Below are 23,685 nucleotides of genomic sequence, written 5' to 3' on the forward strand. Positions count from 1 at the left end.
AATAACATCTCTTATATATCAAAAAATGCATTAAAAGACCAGAGGAAAAAAAGTGAATTATTTTATCATAATTTCCTATTTATTTATTTTTAATATTTATCTTATTAAATAAAATAACTTATTGTGTGCAGCGCCTATTAAATATTGATTTAAAGTTGAGAATTGATAGAAAGTGAAAGAAAAGGTAATGAAAAGTAAAAAAAAAATAGCTGTCTTTATTTGATTTTCTTAATTCAAATTTTGATTAGTAGTTAATTTGCTTCTAATATAACTCAAACAAACAAACAAAAAAAAAGATTATACAAACGCACACTAAAAATTTTTGTATTAATACCTTTTTTCTACTAGATTTCGTAGTTTTCATTTATTTTAAATATATTTTATTTATTATTAATGTATAATATTTATCAAATATAAACTCAATAAAAAGTAGCTGTGTTGCCAGTCATAAGACCCCTCTGACTCGAGTTTGCTCCCTACGTAAACGGATGACACATATGGGAAGCGGTATTCTCAAATATCACTCTTTTTAACTATATATATACTCACTACAAAGTCTTTAAGCATTGTCCATGTGTCATGCATAGCCTTTCTTCAACTTCTAACCACCAAAGGCTTGGCTTTTCCTCTTCACCACATGTAACTATGTAATGTTCTTGAATCAAATCACATGCAAGAGGATAATTAAATTACTTTGATGGATGGATCTCATGCATCCCCATCCAAAGGTATCAAAAAGCCCAAAAAAAAAAAAAAAACCATAATAAAGAAATTCTCAAGAAAAAAAGGTTTGGAATTTAATTTATTATGAAGAGCCCAATTATTTATTTCTTTTCCCATGTTCATAATGCATGTGACTGGACCCCATGCAAGAATCCTAAATATATGCGATGAGGGTTACTAAACATAATAAAATATTTCATTTCAATTTCTCTAACTCCTTGTGATAAATTAATGTTGGACAAGAGTGATGCTTCAAACATAAAATTATTGCAATATATTATTAAAAACTATGCTAAAGATTATTTTAATTTTCTCTCATGTAATCATTTTAAGCTATGCCTCATTTTGTTAATCTGAAAGATTACTATATTAATCGCATTATTTAACTTCATAGTGTAAGCTAAAACATCTTTAAAACTTTTTTTTTTTTTGTAATTTTAGCAATTTATTTTTATAATCACATTCTTTGTAAAAACATTTATTGAGAAAACTATATGACTATATTTAATAAAAAAGAAGATTAATGATATATTATTTTTATTGACAATTTAAGCTCAAGCAGTGCCCCACATGGCTCCTAAACACCACTGTGACTGCCAGATAAGAACAAAGGAAGTTTCAGTTCAAAAATCCAAGTAAAAAATTCAATTCACATTTCTTCATTATAAAAGGAGAAGAAGCCTGACCCCTTCATCATCTTCATCCCATCACCTCTAAATCCCCCCAAGAAAAAAGTTTGCTATGTCAAGGAACTTTACTAATGCATTCTTCTTCTTCTTCTTCTTCCTCCTCACGTCCCTTATAATCTCTCAGGAAGCTCAGGTTTCATCTCTCTGTTCGATTCTTTCCTTAATCTCTTTCTTAGTGTCCGTTTGGGGCAGCTTATTTGGTGCGGTGGCATTTTGAAAGCGCACCTGAATTGTTTGGGTAAACCGCGTTTCGACAGCTTATGCATTTTGAAAACGCTGAAAGCAACGCTTTCACACCGCACCTATCTAGGTGCGGTGACAGCTTTTTGACAGCGGTCTGATTTTTCCAAAAAAATAAAAAAATTATAATAGCCACCGCACCTAGCTTATCAACAGATTATTTTTAATCATCTTATCAACAAATTATTCAATAAGCTGCAGCTGCCCCAAATAGATCCTATAGCTGAAGTTGTAGGCGATTAATTATTTAATTACCCCTTTTATGATTTGCGTGTTGTAGGCTGATCATCTGTACTCGCCAGCTCCGGCGCCGGAAGCGCATGAGCCAGGCAAAGCTCCGGCCCCCCAAGCCCCTCATCAGCCTATCAATACTCTTCCATTGGTGATGAGATAAAATTTACTTCTTTGGTTTGTTACGAGTATTAGGCTTATAATTACATTTCATCTTTCTGACTTGCAATAATGGAATTGATTGCAGCATGGAACGACCCCTGGAAGCCTCCGTCCTCAGGGTATGTGAGAACTTTCTCATGCTTGATTGTCACAAATGTATTTAATTAGACTTTTAATTCACATGTCATAAAACACTTAAATTTGTAATATTACATAAAATATTTTATGCAGATGTTGATTATGCCACTAAAATACTATAGATATATGAATATGAAATTTTAATTATTAGATATATATATACATAAAAATTGTGTAGAGTACGGAATACCTATAAATTGCCATACTATCTTGTTAGAAGTCATAAACGCTGTGTCATTACTTCATTTATTATAATGTTAACAAAAATAAAGTTATATAAAAATAAGAGAAAAGAACAATATATATATAATAATAATAATAATAATAATAATAATAATAATAATAATAATAATAATAATAATAATAATAATGATAATATCATTAATAATAATCGTATTCAATAATAATAAATATTTTAAAGCTCTAATATATATATTAAATACATATTATTAATTGATAAGATTGCCATCATAGGAAAATTTACATACAAACCCTATAATTCATATGCAATTACAAATCTAACACTCAAAATTTAACATTTACACTAATAATACTTCGGTGTCATAAATCAATATATAAGAATATGTATTTCACTTTTTAAAAAGATAAGTATGATAATGTTTTTGTTCATGGTGTTAAAGATTTGAGCGACATATAAGAAGTATGTATGTTTTAGCATTAGATATATAAATGTCTATTGTGTGGTATATATGTAAATGCCCCCTTTTAGGCTCCCTTTGAAGGGAGAAAATATTTCGCCCAAATACTGCATATCCCGGATGGCCAACGACTAGTTTTCACGTCGTCATACTCGGCATTGGCGGGCGACGTGACCGCTGGTAGTTGGCCGTCTAGACTTGCAAAGGTCTTCCCAAAACCTTTGGTCGCCAAACAAAGCCTTGATATGATAGCTCCATGACATTCATGCAGAATGTGAAGGGAAGTGCGGCGGCCGGTGCTCGGCAACGGCGTACAAGAAGCCGTGCATGTTCTTCTGCCAGAAGTGCTGCGCCACCTGCCTTTGTGTGCCGCCGGGGACTTACGGCAACAAGCAGCTCTGCCCTTGTTATAATAATTGGAAGACGAAGAGAGGAGGGCCAAAGTGCCCTTAAGTGTAATATTTCTTCAGTAGATTCGTATCCTTAAAGAATTCTAAGCATGGAGTGTGGAGGAGAGTGTTGATCCAGATATAAAATTTAAAGGCAATATATGTTTAATATTTAAATGAATAAGAGAAAAAAAAATGTAAATTTGGCATGTATAAATAAAATGTTCTTTGTATTCTGTTTTTTATGAAAATTTACATACATACCACTCAATTCTGTTTAAAAGGAGTGATTGAATTTTTTGATGTGATATCAAATATTTGGATCGTATAAATGTAAAATTTAAACTTTTTAAGTGTCAGATGTGTAAATACATAGGAATGGGATGGTATATTTGAAAGCGCAAATAAAAGTGCATTTGAATTCCAATAAGTTCGAACAATACAGAAGAAGAATTCAGTGCAACGAATCACTCCCAGGAATTCTGGACAAGAACTCAGATTTAATCTTTCAATTTTAAAGCACAAAAATGAAATAAAAAATTTCAAATTTGTGCTGTTAGAAATTTTAAGGATATAAAGTTACATGGAGAATCATTCCCTTCAGGCACAAAGACGCAGTCTTGGGGCATCCCTGCACTCTCAAAAGGAAATATAAATCTCTCATCTCTAAAACTTGTGCAGATTTCTAAAAGATACAAAGGTTTCAAATCAAGGACTCTTAAATTCACCAATCTCATCTAATCTCAGCCTCATTGCAGGCATCAAAGTGTTAATTTGTCAAAGCAACTCGAACCAGTTTCTTCATCCTCACCAGAATCTGAATCCAAACTAACAGCGCAGCTTTCAGTTTGTGGCAAACCTTGTGAGAAATTTTCATCTGTACAATCTATACTAATCTCTTCCTGCGAAGAACCTTGATGTTCTTTAGAGCTGTTACTCATCTCCAAGCTTAAATCTTGTCTCCTCACAACATTCAGTACAATTCCGTCAACAATCCTGTCTGGTTGTATAAAGTCTCCCTCAGTCACAACAATGCTTCCAGGACTTGCTCCACCCTCACCTTCGTTCCCATTCCCACAGGTTCTGTTTGGTTCAGAATTAAGCTCGAGCTCGTGAAAAAAATTTATAAATTTGGTAGCAGAATGTGTCCTCATCAGAGGACCACCAGCCCTCGTCCATGAACTCAGTTCCAAAGCTTCTGACTCACCATCACTTCCCTTACCCGACGATTCGCAAAGTTGAATGTTTCGTTCTTCATTAATTTGAGTTGCAACGTCTGCAAGCATGTCGCCTTCAACCGAACTAGCCGAGTTCTCTCTCGCGAGAGAATTCCAAGAAGGGATTCGTTTCGAAGGGCTTATTGTGAGTTGTTTACCGGCGCCGTGACTGATCCCGTGCGAGGAGGCGGCAGCAGCCCTTGAGGCGCTCCTTTTCAGTCGACGAAAATGGTTAAGAAGCGCGACACATTCATCTAGAGTGAGCTCGATGGCACAGTTAGCCTTTATGACAGAAAGCTTCTCCCAGGTACACCTCCTGCCTTGGTTAACAGACTTTTGAAGCTCTGCATAAGTTGGGTTCTGTATGATCTTGGAATACTGATAAAAGAACATAAGTAGAATCAGTTTAATGATAAAGAGAATTTAGGGAATTTGAATTCAGGAGGAAGAAAATGGGTGGCATTTAAATACCTGAGCAAGTGTAGCAGGCATTACTATTGTGACATCCCCTTCCCATTCTTGAGCGAATAACTTTGCAATACTTCCCAGCGGAATACCGAGTTCAAGTATCTGGTTGCATCTATGTTTGACCTCCATTTCGGCGAGATGTGCGAGCTGTGGATCGCCGATTTCAAATTAGAAGATAGAGTAAAGAATCAAAAAAATCACAAGCAAGGGTTACTTCAGCCCATGTTAAAAGAATCTAAACTAAATTAACACTTTTATAGATTCTCGGACTAAAGTGACCATCCTAACGTCTCAAATGGATAATTTTCACACTATTCTCATACAAAAACTCACAGATTTCTGAAAAAAAAAAAAAAAATGAAAAGACAAAAATAAAAACTATAGGTATAAAAAGACCACCTTGGCAGCAAAGTTGCCTCCATAAGATCTCACAAGCTCCTTAAGTCTCAGTAAAGGCGATATATGAGGATTGGCCTGGCTAACAATGAAATGATTCACATTGAACAACTCTTTCAGCTGCATCATCGGCAAATCCATCTCCAAGCTCCCATCTCGCCAACGACGAGCCGCGCCTCCCGAACCTTCCTCCGGCCCCTCCAAGAATGGCGCATGGAAAGGAACAATCTCTCCAAACCTATCTTTAGCCATCAACTCCTGCGCCTCAAATAGACCCGGGAAAGCACACGAAGCCGTAACCGCGCTCCAAATAACCACATGCGGCGAAGTGAGATAGTTAAGACATCTCGGCGGTTCGTGCTTCCTTGGGGAGCAGACAGTGATCCCGAGGATTCGTCCTGTCAAGTCGTAAGCCTCCTGGAACGTTAGGTTGCTCGTAAGATGCCGCAACATCATTTGTAAATTGCGGATGTCATGAACGGCGCCTTGCGTCATTACCCGCTTGAATACGGAAAAGAGCCCGCCCATCTGATCGAAAAACTTGAGGGAATGCAGAGAATCCTCGAAGAAGGTCTCAATTTCCGGCCATGGCCGTGTCGCTACAATGGCGCACATGATTGATCCCACACTGGATCCAGCGATTATCCGAGGCAAAAGCTTGTTCTCCACTAGAGTTTTCACAACACCGACGTGGAAGGCTCCCAGAGACGCTCCGCCGCTTAGGAGCAAGGCTGTTCTGCCGAAGGCGTGTCTTGTTTCATGCATGAATTGGAGCCGTTCTTCTAAGAGGAATTCCTCAGATTCGGAATAGCAGACCATTTTCAGCTGTGTTGATACCTCGTCAATGTAGTCCTTTATGAGCTTGGGAACCTACAAAAATAGGACCTTTGAATCACAACCCCAACAAGCTGTAGAGTTCCTATTTCTTCACAAAAAATTCGTTTGAATTCATGTAGTTTCAATATTGCTTCTTCTTCACGATTGCATGATAGTGAGAATCTTCAGTTTTTATTGCTTCTTCTACACAATTGTATGATCTCTTTCTACTGTTTTCCTAGCACTACATGAGATTTACTGATTTTTCTATAAACTATCTACAATGTTTTTTGCATGCTTGAACATTTGAGTAGGCTCAGAGTAAATTTTCTACTGCAAATTAAAGATGAAATAAACGCTATCTTTAAATTTGACAACTTGGGCCACTTTTGTATAGCAAAAAAAATTATAAATTTGAATATTCACCCAATCAAGCTGCCAAATGCCCATATGCTGGATAATTACAACAATGTAAGCTATGCATCTCTGGGCATATGTATAGAGCCAGTAAACAGATTTCAAACAATGCATAATCACCAATAAGCCCAAAACAAGTCTGAATATAGGCTAGCCTAACATTGCAATTACAATTTGCATAAAAACTACGTAGGTGGAGTTAAGAGCCATACATGTCCAAATAAAATAAGAACAAACACCTGATTTCTTGATCCCTTATGGTATGGTTGTAAGCTTCTTTACCAGTATGCTCTCCGGCAAAAAAAAAAAAAAAAAAAAAAAAAAAAAGTCTTCTGAAACATATTTATTAGCATTAAACCTAGGAGAGGATTCAGCTCAGAGTGGTGAGATAATATTCAACTTGGGCAACCCCCCTTTGTTAGGTATGATGAGTTAAACATTCTTAATTGAGATTGTTCTTGGGTATCTCACTGGGGGTGTAAATAAACATAAAAAGCTTGCTCTGATGATTAACTTAGTTCTCTAAAACTAAATAAACTCTACTTAATCCTCCATACTATTCACATCTAACAAACTTTTAATTTTTAAATCCTGTAACAAGCAGTCAAACAGTTTGCTGGAATTACCTGACATGTAAAGAAAGTTCAGACAAACAAACTTCAAGAATTTAACACAAAACATACTTATTAAACCCAAATTTAACGAATTTATTAAATCTACAGAACAAAAAACCAACAAGAATATCACACCTGAAGCCTTCCCATGTGAAGCTGTGGATTGCACATATTTCCCAAATTCCTCATCAGATCAGCCCTCATGCAGAAGACGATATCCCTCAATGACCCCTCTTCCCTCCGCTGCCGCAGCTCTCGGAGTTTATGCCTCACCAACTCCTCATCATAACACTCAGAATCATTCGCTCTCGACGGCATCTCCTTGTCGAGCATCTTAGCGGCATGAGCCCATTCCTCGTACGACAGCGCGCACTTCATCATGTTCCGCCAAAACCGCCGGCGTAAAGATGCATCCGCCGCCGATCGACCGCCAGCGAACTTTCTCAGAAAGAGAGCAGCAACGGTTACCATCAAAAGAATACCTTGCGTGTTCCTCGGATGGAGCCAAGACGCAACCGGATAGATGATTCGCTGCAAGAACTCCCATATCTGACGCCGAATCTGCGTGAAGGAGATGGAGAAGAGAACTCGCAACGCGAGGGTTCGGCCAATGATCGACGACGGGCCGATTGAGAAGGCATCGACGCTTGCTTCATTGCTGATATCCATCGCCAAGCTGCGGACTTTTCCTCTTCTCCGGGATTTCTAGTCCAAATCTCACAAAAACAGATGCCAAGATGCGAGCTTTATAACATTTTGAGGTCAAATTAGTCAGGTAAGAATAATCCAAGCTAGGGTTTGTTGTAATATTTTATTGCAATCGAGAGATTGGGGCTTCGAGACCGTGATTGCGAGTGTTGGAAGAGCTCGCGTGTAAGCAACAGGCCGGGGGTAAAAGCTCCGCGAAGAAGAAAGACGAAAATCGAAAAGACGGGGTTTTTACCGAACTAATGAGCAAACATTAATATTTCGGAGAAAAGATAGATCAGAAAGGGAAGTAAGATAAGGACCACGCAACCGCTAACGTTTCTCTGAGCTGGATTTTACGCAGCGAAGAAACGGATTGCTTTCAGGAAAAAGGTTTGTCCATGCTCCACAGTTGGATTAAAAGAAAAAAGAGAGATTTTTTTATTATAGTTTAAATTTTTAAATGCATATTAAACCAAAATTTAGGCATTTAATTAATGTGATTTATTTATATAACTAATATAATATCTACATTATATTGAAATGAAATTTTAATTTCATTATAAAATTAAAATTTATATAGTAAAAATATAGATTGAAATATTAAATAGATAAGTATTAAGTAAAATCCAAATAATTTGTGGGCATGTACGACCAAAAGTATTATTTAAAAAATGTGTTTGAGGAAACTGCGGCGAAAATGAAAAAAAAAAAAAAAAAAAAACCTACTTAGCTTGCCAGAGAATTTATTACAATAAACTGCACCTTATATGAGGTTAATTTTAATAACATGAAATGGATGTAACAGTAAAAGTAATTCAAATTTATTGTCAATATGGTAGAGATATCATGATTCCATTTCAAAAAATAATTTTGCGAGAAAATATTATGTCTGGATAGGCAAACGATAACGTAGATCACACCACGTTGTGTGTTTCGCTGCATGGTGTGATCCACACTGTCGTCCGTACATCCGTCATCTGAATATAATATTCTCTTGTCATATAGCCATCCATAATTTTATATTAATGTTCAAAAGTTTTAAATCATGTGAGCAAAAAAACTATAAATCAATGATAACACCATGCTAAAGTAAACTTCTTTGGATTTGGGATCATAAGATTCAACAACATCATATAAATGATAGGAAAATGTCGCCTGATTGACATCATCGATGTTTTGATATAATAAACTTACTTTATTTTTATTAAATTTACACTCAAAACAAATATTTAGTTGAGAATCATCCAACCACAAATATGCTTTGATTCGAGTCCAAAGAAATATAAATTGAACACTTGAAAACTTTCCTACACCTTGTGAGAGAGCATATAATATTCTAATATTGTGTGCTTGTAAGCAAAACAAATCTCTCTGAGAGGAATCTAATGGGAATAAGATTGTCTTATTTCGATATTACCAAGTCACTTAAATGCCACACAAATCTCATATGATTAAGCATATTAACACAAATCTCAATAAAACACAATCGACACATAAGAAAGAGCCCGAGTTGAAGAGAGTTAATAGATTTGAGGAATATTGGAGTTCTATATGACGATCATCTCAACTATCACCATCGCTTGATTATCTTTCGAGCAAACATTGTCGCTCAACTATGAAAAATAATTACCCAATCTTTCGAGCAAACATTGTCTCTCACACACAAGAAATTTTCTAATTTTATCATATCTATCCCAATCTGAATCTGAAGGCAACCAACTGAAATTATTATCTCGATCAGCAAGTGAGTGAACACATTACGAAAAATAAGAGCAGACTCAAGCATCAAGAATGTTGAGTTTCATCTTGTCGGAACATCAATGCACAAACCCTTTGTTGTTGATATCCCTAATTGTTTGGCTATGTCAACAAACTTATGCAACCTTGCTGGCGACTTCTTTATATATTTTATAGCCTCTCTCATATTACAAATGATGTCTTGAATCTCTTTTAAGCCAACTTGCACCATGATATTTAAAATATGCGCACAATAATGAACATGAAAAAAATGCTTCTTAAAATGCAGTTTCCCTCTTGCCATAAAATTTGAATGAAACAAACTAGTAGCAACATCATTATTACTAGCATTGACTAGAGTGATAGTAGATACTTTATCTTGTATCTTCTAATCTAACAAACAATGGGAAATGACATCATAAATAACTGTACTGGCATGAGGTGGATCCAATTCAGTGAAATTAATAATTCGTTTTTGAATTTTCCAAGATTGATCAATATAGTGAGCAGTTAGACACATATATTCGATTGTTTGATTTGATGTCCAACAATCAGATGTTAATGAAAACCTTTGAATATCCCTAAATTGTTTTTTTAACTTCTCTTTCTCAAACTCAAAAATCTTCATGCAATCAGTTTTTATTTTATTCCTTGAAACTTTCTCATAATTAGGGTTTAAGGATTTCACTAAAATATTAAGTCATGTATGGTCAACAATATTAAACAGATACTCATGCATTATAATCATTTTAGAAATGAGCTCTTCAACCTTATGTTGATCGTAGCTTTTTTTATCATGAAATACTGTGATCTGAATGTCTGCACTGAGATCAAGTGACATAAAATTTAACATTTTTTTCCTTTTTTTCAGAAAAATCATCATTTTCCTTGCTTTTAACTTTGATTTGTACACATTCTCTAACATGACGTAGAATTTGAGAAGTAGTTACTGTTTTAGATTTTTGAAATTTTGATCGACAACATTTGCATTGCCAAAAAAAGTTGGAACCCTCTTAATTGGAAATATAACCTCCACAAAATACTCACACTGTAGACTTTCTCTTCCTACCCTTTTTAGCGGCGACTTCTTCAATGTTATTATCTATGACAACATGAGGAACTTCTTCTGGCTTTGTACCTTGCAAAGTAATATTGACATTTTTGTTGTTATTATGAGCTTCTGGTATATCTAGCAACTTATTGCTGGATGATTCAAATTGTGAAAGATCAAGTTCAGGCATATTTGCACTGTAAATGAAATAAAAAACTCATATTCCTTATGTGGCTCGTGTTTTTCTTATTGCCCATCACAAAACTAATAAAACTTAACCAACCAAAATTTGAACTAAATGCTAAACAAAAAAAGTATGCCTTCTCTTGAAGAAAGAGTCTCAACTTGACCACCTTAAGTTTTAAGAAGCTCTCACAAAGAATCTTTAGCTGCCAAGTGCCAACCTAATGCATGATCAATCATATACATCAGAAAAATTGAAAGCTTATATGACATTGCAGTGCAACAAAACTAAGTTAAATCTTTAACAACATACCAAACATACCACTTCTACTAACTTTTTCAAAGATAACTTGTATAATTGTATTACACCTATAGAATGAAGACATTTCTTGAACACATTTCCACATTTAAAAAGACACCTTGATTTTCTTTTACTTTTTTGTTGCCAAAAAATTTTTAGCAAATAGCAATAGCATATAGCTCCAGAGAGTAGAGAGTACCTAAATTTTTCCTTGTCCAATGTGTCTATGAATAGATTACTCAATTTCCGTTCTGGTGTAGTCTATAGACAGTTTTAAGTCTCCAAAATGCATATAAAAAAATTCCTATGCTTTACAAAAAAAAGAGTTAATTTCTTTCCTTTTGTACAGACAATATTTTCATTTTTTTAAGAATTTAATCGAGTTTATCATTGAACGAGCCACATCTATTTGGGCTTCTTATTTTTTGTGCTGTGCTAGTGCCAAGCCAAGTCCGTTGATAGGACCAAGCAAAAGCCAAAACCAGACTACACGGACTACATGAATCATAAGTTACTCTTTCTAAGGGAAGTACAGCTACACGAATCATGTATTATTATCTATTACAAAACAGTAACTTCAATGATCATCAAAACAATCCCATTTAACAAGTTCAAACTCTAAATAATTAATCTAGCAACAGTGCAAGAATATTTCAGAAGGATAAATATTATGTTGACCTCACTTTATAACGAAAATCAAAATAAATCTAAATATTATAACGAAAAAATCACTTAATCAGATTTACATACACATAAATCTAAATGTGTTGACCTCACTTAATCCAAAAGCCTCACTTTATAATGAAAATCTAAATAAATCTACCTCACTTTATTATGAAAATCTAAATAAATCTAAATAAATCTAACATTATAACAAAAAAATCACTAAATCTAAATAAATCTTCTACAAGCCCTAAGATCACTCAAAAACAAGCCCTAAGATCACAAAATCTAAATAAATCTAAAAGATATTTAAGAAAGTTTAAGATAAGTGACATTCCTGAAAATAAATATGAAATATTATTGAAAAGATACTCAAAGATAACACCTAGGTCTCTAAACAAACAGTCGTGCAAGACTATCGAGCAAACAAGCAATGATACCAATCAATCGAGCCAACAGTGCCGAGAAGGAGAAGTAGAGATTCGATGAAGAACACAGACGACAAGCCCTAAGCTGTCGCGGCCGAGGACTAGAGTCGCAAGAGGGATAGGGAGAGGGCGCCGAATGAAGGCGAGAAGTTTTGAGACCGAATGGGGAGGCCGGTTAGGGTTTTTTTTGTTAGGTAGTATATATATTTTAAAATATTTTAATTATTAATTTTTATTACTCTGTTATATAAATACATAATATTTATATAACTAATATTGAAATATTATAAGTAATAAACTATTATATATTATAATTTATGGGATTTGATTTAACAAAATGTGATAATTTATTTTTTTAGAAAAATTTAATTAATTATAATTTATAATATTTAATTTTATAAATACGTATTATGTATATTTATATATATTTATTTTCGATCCAATTCGAGCCGAACACGAGCGCTTTTTTTTCGTGTTCGGCTCGTTAGGTTTAACGAACGACCCGAACGCAAGCTACTTAACGAGCCGAACACGAGCTGTTCGCGCACAACGAGCCATATTCATATTGACAGCCCTAGTTACAATACATAGTTTATTCTCTTTAGTTGCATAAAATATCAAAAGAAATGCCCCTCCTCAAAAGTTTCTTACTTCCTGTATAACAAAAAGCAGCTTCATGGAAATGTGATCAAACCAAAAAGGAAGGGAAAAGATAGACACTGGGTCATGATGACTGAACAATAGGTTTAGTCGGCCAATTGAATCAAACGACCTTCCCTCTACGAGCTGCAAAATCAACATAGAACTAATGACCGCCAAGCCCCCATGAACCCACAGTAACTAGTCTCAGATTCTCTGAGCAAGATCAAATGACAGGTTAGGGGATCTCAAAAAGTTAGTCGATCAAAGGAGACACTCAATAACAAGCAGATGAAATTAAGTCTCACGCCAGTCAACTCAAAGCTAGAGTTAGGTGACTTAGGCAAATTAAAAGGGACAACTCTCAACGTCCTGTGAGAACTATGAGTTTCATGGCTTAGGGGAAGCAATAATTGTTGACTTTTAAATTTGAGACCTCTCTTTTTTCTCATCAACTCTCTCTCTCTCTCTCACACACACACACAAACACGCATTTACATACATACCACTTAGTTCCTATATTTTTACATATCTAGCACCTAAACGTTTCATAACTAACAAATATTAAAGTACACATTTTCACATTTTTTTCATACATTGGTATGGTGGGATGTATGTAAGAAAATAAAATTTATTGGTTAAATTTGTAAATGCATAGGAATTGAGTGGAAAGTTTGTAAATCCTCCGAAAGAAAATAAACTATCATCGATTGATAGAAATTAATTTTCACACAACAACTGAACAAATTCAAAACTTTGAGTTTACATTAAGAAAATACATGTATTAACTTGACATACATTACTTAACGTGGGCATAGAAGATGAAATAGACATAAAGATCCCACCCAATTTGGAAAATGAGTATGTAGACTCTAAAATGATCCATAAGACCCCAATCCTTTTATGCTTGGTTTGACCAATTCTTCCAACAAATTTAAGTCGTGGGTGCCTTCCGTGCCAACCTAACCACACACTCTTTATTAATAAAGAAAATTAACGAACGTATGTACGGATGATATTGTATTAAATCATAATTTTAAAGAAGAGATGACCAAATTTTTTTAAAAAAATTATGTAATCTAATTTGAGGAAAAAAAGATCTTAGCATTGACGTGACGAAATCAAAATAAGATAAAATTATTTCCCCAAAAAAAGTATAATCTTGATCTTGTTATGAAATTTAGGGTGAAGAAAAACACAGGAATCAACACAAAACCAGAAGAACACAAAGATTTAACGAGGTTCGGCAAGATGCCTACATCCTCGGGAGCAGAACAACGAATTTCATTATTTCAGAGGGGAGTTAAGTTATATACCCAAGAGTTACACATATATATAGACATATAAAAACCCCATAAATAAATTACAAACTTGCCCTCGCTCCCCCATATCCCACAAAATATGAAGAGACACACTTCTTCACTTCAATAAACTCCAACTTTCCGTATAGGAGCCATACCTAACAAATCTAGTTCAAAAAATAGAAATGACAGTGATTGTCAAAAGGCATCTATGCCATTGATATTCTCTGTTGCAATGCATGAAGTGGAAGACAGTAATTGTCAAAATCAAATGACGGCTCAGACAGTTTTTTTTTTTTGTTATAGGAATCAAATTAGGATCAATTATGTAAGTTGGGATGAGGTTAGCAATGAAAATTATGTATTTTATTAATGCAACTCATGATGGCAGAAGGATGGGAGATATGCTGCTGCTTCGTTTTGACTTTATAATCTTCCTTTTTTTTCACAAACCACAACAGGTAGGTACTTGCACGTAGATAATCTTGTTTATTTCAAAGGGTTATTTTACATATGTACCACCTAATTTTTATCTATTTTATATATCTGACACCATCTTTTCATTCTTCTTCCCTCTGCTATTTTTTTTTTCTAGGTAATTCTAATATTAATTTTGTTAATATTATCTTTTTTAGGTTAATTTTTTTATACTAAGATGTTATAATGTGCCTACCCTTTTTTTTTTTTGGAATTTTTTAATTCGACTTCGTTATAATGCTAGTAATTTTCTTAAAATTTTGAATTATTTTTACTATGTTGGATTCGTAATTTGTTTGAATTATTAACGATGCGTCGAAATACTACCCATTGTAAAAAAAACTTTTTTGGCGCCGTCATAATACCCGTAATCTTCTTAAAATTTTGAATTATTTATGCTATGTTGAAATGCTGCCCTTGATGAATTATTAACGACGCGCTGAAATACTATATGCTTTTTTTTCAAAATTTGTTTGCTCCATGTCTTTATGATGCTCGCAATATTAATTAATTTGTTAATGCTGAGAATTTTAGGGCAAAGAACTAGAATCGACACAAATTCAGAAGAAAACACAGAGACATAACAAGGTTCGACAAAGATGTCTACGTCCTAGGGAGCAGAGCGACAACTATCTTTCAATTTCAGAAAAGAGTACAGAGTACCCATTAGGGTTACAATACGAAGTATAATATGTAATTACAAAATTAGCTCTGTACCGTTCCGCGGGGGCGTTGTCGTTGTTATATATATATATAATAGAAGAAAAATCTTTGATGAAAGCGAAAAATAGAACGAGAAAATTCACACCAGAAAAGAACACACAGCAGAACACAAATTTATGTGATTCCGCAAAATTGCTTACTTCCAAGGAGTTGCAGAGGATTTTACTACATGAGGAATTTACACCAGTCGATCGTCTCGACTTCAAAGAACGAACTCTTCTCTCTCTACACCTAGATACACCGAAGAGGATAAACCGTACAAGAGAAATAAACCCAATTTTTCTTCTGCCTCAAGCCATCAAGAAGAACTCAAGAGAGAATAATTTTTTTCTTCTTTTTTCTTCCTCTACCGCAAGGAACTACTCTTTGTACATCTCTTCCTCTGTCCTGTGGAAGCAAAATTACCAAAGAAGAACACAGAAGGAGCCGAGCATAAAACTGAAGGAGAGCCGTGCGATACCTTTTATCGCGAGAGAAGGCGGAGCGATGCCTCCGGGCTAAGGAAAGGTGGGAGATACGAACGGATGCGGGAGACGCGAGCAGAGGCGGGAGCGGTTTGCGAAACAGTAGGGTCGCGGAAGATGTCGCGATGATTTGCGACAGAGGAGCGGGAGCGGGATCGTGATCAGGATAGAGCGGGAGCGGGAGTCGGGTCGGGCGTACCGGGCTCCATCATAACAGTTGCCCTCGCACCCCCAACCCACATAACGAAACTCCCTTGATTGAACTGATGTTTCCGCTTCACTCCGCTCGGGAGCTCAAATACGCTTGCTCTCTCTGCTTCACTGGCTCTTTCTGTTCCGCTCCAACATCTATCCCTTATCTGATATATGAGCCATACCCAACAGTTAATATTGTACTCGACCATTGTTCTGTATCTGTATGTAGTCTGGAAACCCAACAACGCAGGGTTAGTGTTTCGAAGGATGTTAAAATAGTACCTCGACTGTCTGGCATAATAACGACCCATACAAATTTTATAAAATATTTAACATTTAAAAAATTTCAATTATTTTCGATGTATTGAACTGCTGCTCTTAATTTTTGCCGATTATTTAATTATGCCTCTCAAAATTATTATAAGTGAGTTACGCCATATTGAAATGTTGCTCGTGTCGTCAGGATCTTTTGCATATCCGTGTTAGCAATGTATGGGTAATTTAGTTGTATATTAAATGTGTTTTTTCAAAAAGTTTCCTCATTATATTTATACTTATAACGAGAACACAATTGATTAGTCCTTAGAATGGAGATATATGTGTATGAAATATACTGCATTTGAAGCTATAACTTTGTCAAAAAGAATTAAACTACCTATATAGAGAATTGGGTGGCGCCATTTTAACATATCTATACAGAGAATTGAATCTTACAACCAACCCTACAGGTGCCATGATTGGTGGATGTTTGCACTTACTTCAAAGATGGGTTTGGCTTGGGAGCACTTACATGTTGTTAAGCCCACTCTTGATCTCCCGGTTCCTCAAGAAGCAACAATCAAATCGCTCGGATTCAGGTACAAAAATTTTTTCATCATTTATATGACAATTTTTAACTACATTCAACTCAATTGTTTAAACAATATCTAGGTGGAACGAGGAGTGCGTACGAGATGTGCCGATTATTGTTATCACGATGTATAAAAAAGAACTTTCAGAATCAAATATATTACTCTTTTTTTTTTATTATTCTGGTATTCTTGTCTTTAATATATATCAAATAAATTTTAATTAAAATTTTAATCACAGGTTTTTTAGTCAGCATATTTATATATAAATATAGTGTTGTTATATGACATATTTTTAGTGAACAGAGATATTTGGGCTGCCTGTGTTCTACTAATAAATTGAAAGTATGTCCAGCGACACCTTTCAGATCGTGTTGTATGAAAGTTTTTTAGCATTTAGCCCATTGTCATTGAACCTATCAAAAATGGTTTTGGATGAGTCGAGGGGTGAGGTAGAGTAGGAACTGATTGGGAGCAGTATTGCAATAAATACATCGAGTTATGGAATAATCGTCGGACATTTATTATACCATTAAACCCGCCGCAATGAGACATAGAGGAAGAATTAGATCATTATTTGCAGTGGTATCGATCTTGGGCATCACTCTACTTAGCGAAACCTCCAACTAAGCCTCCTGATTCATATAGCACACGGTCACTAAGAGAGAATAATGATATGTATTTGCATTCTTTTATAGCAACATCTAATTTCTTTTATTATAGTACATAATAGTAGTCTAAAATTATCAATTAAAAGTTGGATTATGAGGGGATTGTGGCACAAGAGTTAGTTCTATGAAACAAGATTATGATGAGATTATGGAAAAGCGATGATGAATACATGTTACTAAAAAATGTAAATATGAAATTAATTTTACGAACTTCATATCTTGGTAGTTAATTTAGTTATTCAATTATTTTTTAATTAATAAAAAATTAATTACAAGTTCTTCATTAATGTAAAAAATTAATTTTATAATTTGGTTTTACAATAATTTATGATAATAATTACTTTATATTAATTATAATATTATTAAAAAACAGGACAAATGCCTCCGTGCACATATAATACACACTCCAGGAAGGCGTGTTTAATACACGTATATATAAAGCTCTTTTTATTGATTTCATTATATTCTGAGCTTCTTCCCGTATTCAGCTCGTTAAGTAGTTCGTGTTTGACTCGTTTGTAAACTAAACGAGCCGAAGATGAACAAATTTTTAAAGCTCGAATTATAAACGAGCCGAACACGAAGCTCTCGTTCGCTTGTGTTCAGCTCGTTTTAGCTCGAAATAAAAAATATATATATATAACTATTCATATAATAATATATTACATATATTATTTATATAATTATAAATTATATATATTTATATCTAAGTTTAAATTGTAACACATCGTGTAATAATGTGGTTAGTGCATTTTTTTTCATACATTTGGTCCAGGTTCGAATCCAACACTTTACATCTATTTTTTTCAATTTAATTTTAACAATCAAATTTCTAGCTGAACACGAGCCGAATATGAACACGAGTCGATTTCAAACACGAGTCGATTTCGAACTACGAGCAAGTCTTAAGCTCGGCTCATTTAAAGCCCTACAAAAAGAGCTGTAATTTTCAAAAACAAAAAAGAACTATAAACAAATTGTTAATATTCGATCAAAACATCTCTAGTTTTCAAATTAATGCATTATGACTAAAGATTACACAACTCTCAATGAATCTGAATACAAATAACGATCAAGATTAATAAATTGAAGATAAAACAAATAAATGTACATTTTTCAGTATAAATTTGATTCCATATATATTTTACAACAAGGAAGTTTTACATAATTTCCACTCAATTTTTATTTATTTACATACTTAACAACTATACGTCAGCTTTTACATACATGCCCCTTTCTTCTGCATGAAAAGTGCATTTCACTTTTTAAAAGTTAAAATAATGATATTTTTAATGTGATATGAAACATTTGGGTTGTATAAGTGCAAAAACAAAATGGTGTTAGACACATAAATATGGTGAAACAAAATAGAGATATAAATTAAAGATCAACCATGGTGAAAAATAATATCATTCCTCATTTTTCAAATATGATGAATCACGATAGAGACTATCATAATCATTATGAATGAATGATAGTTGGAGACATGGAGAAAGGGGATGTAGTTAAGAAGTTCATAGAGTAAAAGATTTAGAAAGTCCGAGGTTATTACAATAGAGACAAGGCTTTTACCACATTGTTATAATAGTTATTGTTGAATAAAACTTAGAATAAATGAATGACAATTGGAAAGCATATTAATCTTTAGGGTTAAGAGCATTTTTACTTTTGAGTCTATCAAAAATAACAATTTATAGAATGTAGTTGGGGTGGCAAATGGTAAGCTTTTTGTGATGGTAGTTGGAGCTCTTTTTGTGTAGATGTGAGATAAAGAGTTGAATGAGATTACACTGAAGTAATGAAATGGTGGCATACCTCCATGCTTAGATGAATTGTTTCTTTCTTTTTTTTTATGGTATTTTCTTAGATAATAAAGAGGGTTTAGCCCAAGCTAGCGCCTTTTGGAATGGATTAGAAGTGTGGATGAGTATGGTATTAAGATGAAAGTAGTGGAGATAGAGATTTGGAGATATGGGCATGCAAATCCTACAGTTAAGACTTTTGATTTCAACTCTCTCTCTCTCTCTCGCTTGTTTCGCTTGTTTAAAGTGAGGTGAATAGCAATGAATTCTAGAGGAAGATAGAAGATCATGTATAGTAAAATAATAAAAATGCAACCATAGTTGGTAACCGTGCCTTCCATGTTCATCAAATTCATCAACTAACATGATGCTCTTCTACCACCATGTAGAAGTAGGGAGAAGTACAAAAATTAGCAAAAATTAGAAATAAACTTAAATTGATTTCATTCATTATTTATACATCAAGTTCACAAAAGCTTAAGCATTGTGTGGGGATGTGTGGGTGTTGGTCAAAGGTTGTTCTATCTGATGCAAAAGATCTATTTTGTAGAACATAATTCATTAAGTTGGGGAGGGCGTGGGACTCCTATTAATCATTTGAAATAACCTTTAGTTAACCATTATACATGTCTTGCTGGTAATATGGACTATGTAAGGACAAAGTTATTTTTTTTTTTTAATTTCGTAAAAAGATACAATATTCGAAATAATATAACATTTAGAGAGAAAAAAGTATCACAAACAATAGAACTAATCGCAAAATAATAGTTTTAAGACTACATATACATCATGAGAGAATTTTTTCCTTGTCCAATTTGAGTAAGACATGATTTATCTTATTAAGAGGCGTCATTTCCTTATAAAACTACCTCTATAGTTAATTACATGTTAAGAGACACATAACTTAATAAACGTTTTGATTAAAATAGTGACTCTAATGCTTCTATGGATTTTTAAAGTTTAGCTTTTAAGATTGATCATTTGGTTATAATTGGGATTGATATAAATTTGAAAATTTTCTTTTTTTAAGCCAATTGAGAGATCATAGGGAGCACTGTATCCGAGAGACTTAGTGGTGCTCCAAATTATCCTATAATGTTACTTTATATTTTTAGATTGAGATTTAATTTTAATTTTTAGTTGATCATTTAATTAGAAATTTGAGATTTATAGCTCTATAACACAATATTGATAATAAGACCAAATTAATGAGATTTAAACTTTGGCCCTAACGAGCACTCCCCCGTCTTATTTGTTCCACTTTTTTTGGAATTAGAATAACTAGGGACCACTAGTTTCCTCTTCACATATCCTTAAACCAAGTAAAACAATCAAATTATGCTTTTAAGAAAAAATTTAATAACCTAACTCATGTTGTCAGAGGTATCATCCACTTTGTCCTGGCCATCACATACCATTTCATCCTCATGGTTTTAGCATTCTTAGTGTAACTTATTAGGAGATTACCCATCTTAGTAATGCAATTTTTTACGAAGTTAATTGCAAAATTTTTAAAAAGCTCACTCATTATGCCAAAAGTCAGTATAAGATTAATATAATAAGTTTATATTTATAATAGCCTAATTCTTATCATCCATTTATCCATAAGATTCCTTAAATATATAATAATTTTAGCGAAATCATTCTTATTATTCTTTAGACTCTTTCTCTCAGACATCTAAGACAAAAAAAAAATTATTTATGATTAGCTTTGCAATCAATACATGCTTCTTGAAAATGTATGTGCCGATTAAGTCTCCTCAATAAGAAACATAGAATTTCATACTAGAATCTACAATCCTAAACTATGTAAAAACCACAAGGATTCCACATCCCTTTATTTATTGCTCTCCTTAAGTAGTAATACAATTATTCTACCAAGAAATGTGTGGTAACATAATCATTCAACTTTTTAATTTCAAGGTCTCTAGATCATGATAAATTTTAACTATCAAATGATAAATTTGATAATAAATGAAATGTAGAAAGTTAACACATCAACTAAATCTCATGAAATTCAGAACATAAATTAGATTAACTTAAAAAACTTAATTCAAACACCAATTAAACAAAATTAGTTGCAATCCATTTACACAAACACAAAAGCAAACAACTTTATAACAAAGTATAGAAGAAAAGGGAAAAGAAAGACACCCGAACTATGCTTCACATAAGATCTCTTGCTCCATTGATTAATTTCTTCCAAAGTGCTCCTCACTCATCTTCTTACATTCCAACACTCCACACTCTTACCACACACTCACACATGCTCTCACAGTTTGGCAACAGTCTCCTAAAACCCTTACAACACATCATCACAAAACGTTTCTTCCCTCAATCCATGTCAATATTGTGAGTGTTAAATGAAAAGCGCATATGGTCATTTCGTGTTTATATGGCAGTGCCACATAACACATAGGCTCTCCCTTATAGAGTTGTAGCGCTTGTTTTGAAGTTATAGCACAATCTTCTTTAGATGTGGATGGTGTTCGTTAGTATCAATTTTTAATGTCACAAGTGGGGTGTCTGTTTAACTGACTTGAGATGATTTATTGTTCACTCATAGAGTTCTGTAGGCCAAGACTCCCATTTGTGACGTCCTGCTACGTGTTCGGTCACAAAACCAAAGTCTGTGATGACTCAGCCTTGCCCGAGAGAGTCCTCTGTTTGGTGGCGTCAGTTATGATATGGGATGTCTCTGGTATCCGTTCTAATGTATGAAGACCTTACTCCGACTATTCAGAGCATCCTATGGTCAAAGGAATCCGTCGAATATTCTCGTGGGTATTTTCGAAAATATTAGGGTTTAAATGTCATACTTGTGCGACATTTCAGAGAGACCATCGACAACAAATTTCTCAATGAACGACCGATAAAAACATTCATTTATGGAGTTATGGGGCCATATTTTAGTCACACTTGATCCCCCATAGCTTATAGATCGTCAAAATCCTTCGCCAAACCCTCAAGATAAAAATTGAGTTTTTTCAGTCAGAACTGTCGCTTATGTGCTAACCCCTTGGAGCATAGGCACCGGTCCCGACACCTAGGAGCTAGTCTAGGGAGCTATCCCCTTGGAGCTTCAAAATAGAGCCAACAGAAAATATGCGACACTCAAAAGCCAGTCCAAATTTTAGACCGGATTTTATCTCGCGAATTTCTTGATTTTGACACCGAACCCAGCCCTACGGCAACAAATATTGTAGGTTTCTTGTTCTTCAAGGAGATTTACACAGTGAGAGGCAAAAAGGATGAATGGAATACTCTATTATCTTCTTGGGGAAGGTTTTAGAAAGGCGAGAACACCATTTTTGAAGGGGGCTGGTGCAAAAGGCTTTTGGATCTCCCTTGGCTTCTCCTAGACACAACTCTTCAGTATTTTATTCTTTTTGGTGCTGAAACCATCTTCTTCCTTAGAGAGCTTAGAGCTTATTCTTTCTTGGAGCTAGGTATTTCTTTTGGAGGCCTTGATATAAAAAGCTTGGAAGAGAGATAAGAGGGAGGGCTTTACTTCCTACAGCCCTCTTACTCTTTTTCTTCCTCTTCTTCTTCATTTTCCACCAAGAAAATCTTATCTCCTCCTTAATTTCTTTCTTCCCCCACCATTCTTCGAGTGAATGTGAGGAGCTTTGCTTGGAGGAGTTGTGCTAAGAAAAACGTGTATGAGATTTCACTAGACGCATGCCCATACTTAATTAGAACTGTCACAACACTTAAAAAAAAATTTCAAACAAATCAAAATAAATATTTCAGAGGCTTTTATTTTATTCAAAGTTGTGATTTTAACACACCTTCTCGTATAGTTAGTGGATGTAAGCACTAGAATTCTCCAGAGTTGAATTTGGAGCCACGGTTGCATGTTTGGAACCCATGAATTGTGCTACGATTTCCTAAGTTATTCGCCTGCATAGTTGTAGATATAGTTTTTTTTTTAAGAAGCTCTGATATTCATTTTTTTATCTCTTTCACACCGCATTTCTACTGGGCTATCGTTATCATTTATAGTGCCTCCATTTATAGAATCACTGTAAGGTTTGCTGACTCTTTTTTTTTTTTTTTTTTTTTTTTTTTTTTTTGACAAATTTCAATGATGGTTGAGAAGTTTCAGACACAACGACGGTCTGTTTTTAAGGATGGTTGAGATGCAATGAGCCTTAGTAACATGTGTCGTGTCAACGATATGTCATTTTTATCATGCTTATTTGTTTTGATCATTGAAGTCCTTTTCATAAATAATTTTGATCCTCCGGGCGTGGTTTGGAACCATTTAAAGTAACGTCAAGGCATTTCATGTTTAATCTTGTAATTTCATATTCATCATTCACCATGTGAGTCACAACTAATCGATTCACA

General features: G+C 34.2%; 2 protein-coding genes across 2 annotated transcripts; one reads left to right on the top strand and one right to left on the bottom strand.

The window, feature by feature from the left end:
- Positions 1 to 1,398: 1,398 nt before the first annotated feature.
- Positions 1,399 to 3,478, top strand: LOC110028382 (gibberellin-regulated protein 5-like). Its single transcript, XM_020730216.1, has 4 exons — positions 1,399 to 1,545; positions 1,933 to 2,034; positions 2,131 to 2,164; positions 3,114 to 3,478. The coding sequence occupies exons 1-4, from the start codon at positions 1,465 to 1,467 to the stop codon at positions 3,293 to 3,295; spliced, it is 399 nt and encodes a 132-aa protein (XP_020585875.1). The 5' UTR covers positions 1,399 to 1,464; the 3' UTR covers positions 3,296 to 3,478.
- A 190-nt stretch (positions 3,479 to 3,668) lies between these two features.
- Positions 3,669 to 8,207, bottom strand: LOC110028397 (triacylglycerol lipase SDP1-like). Its single transcript, XM_020730230.1, has 4 exons — positions 7,295 to 8,207; positions 5,316 to 6,182; positions 4,920 to 5,063; positions 3,669 to 4,826 (listed from the first exon to the last, which is right to left on the bottom strand). Exons 1-4 carry the CDS (start codon positions 7,826 to 7,828, stop codon positions 3,993 to 3,995), a joined length of 2,379 nt encoding a protein of 792 aa, XP_020585889.1. The 5' UTR covers positions 7,829 to 8,207; the 3' UTR covers positions 3,669 to 3,992.
- Positions 8,208 to 23,685: the final 15,478 nt, after the last annotated feature.

The sequence above is a fragment of the Phalaenopsis equestris genome, unplaced genomic scaffold (assembly GCF_001263595.1).
Source record: "Phalaenopsis equestris unplaced genomic scaffold, ASM126359v1 Scaffold000511, whole genome shotgun sequence".
In the NCBI taxonomy this organism is placed as follows: domain Eukaryota; kingdom Viridiplantae; phylum Streptophyta; class Magnoliopsida; order Asparagales; family Orchidaceae; genus Phalaenopsis; species Phalaenopsis equestris.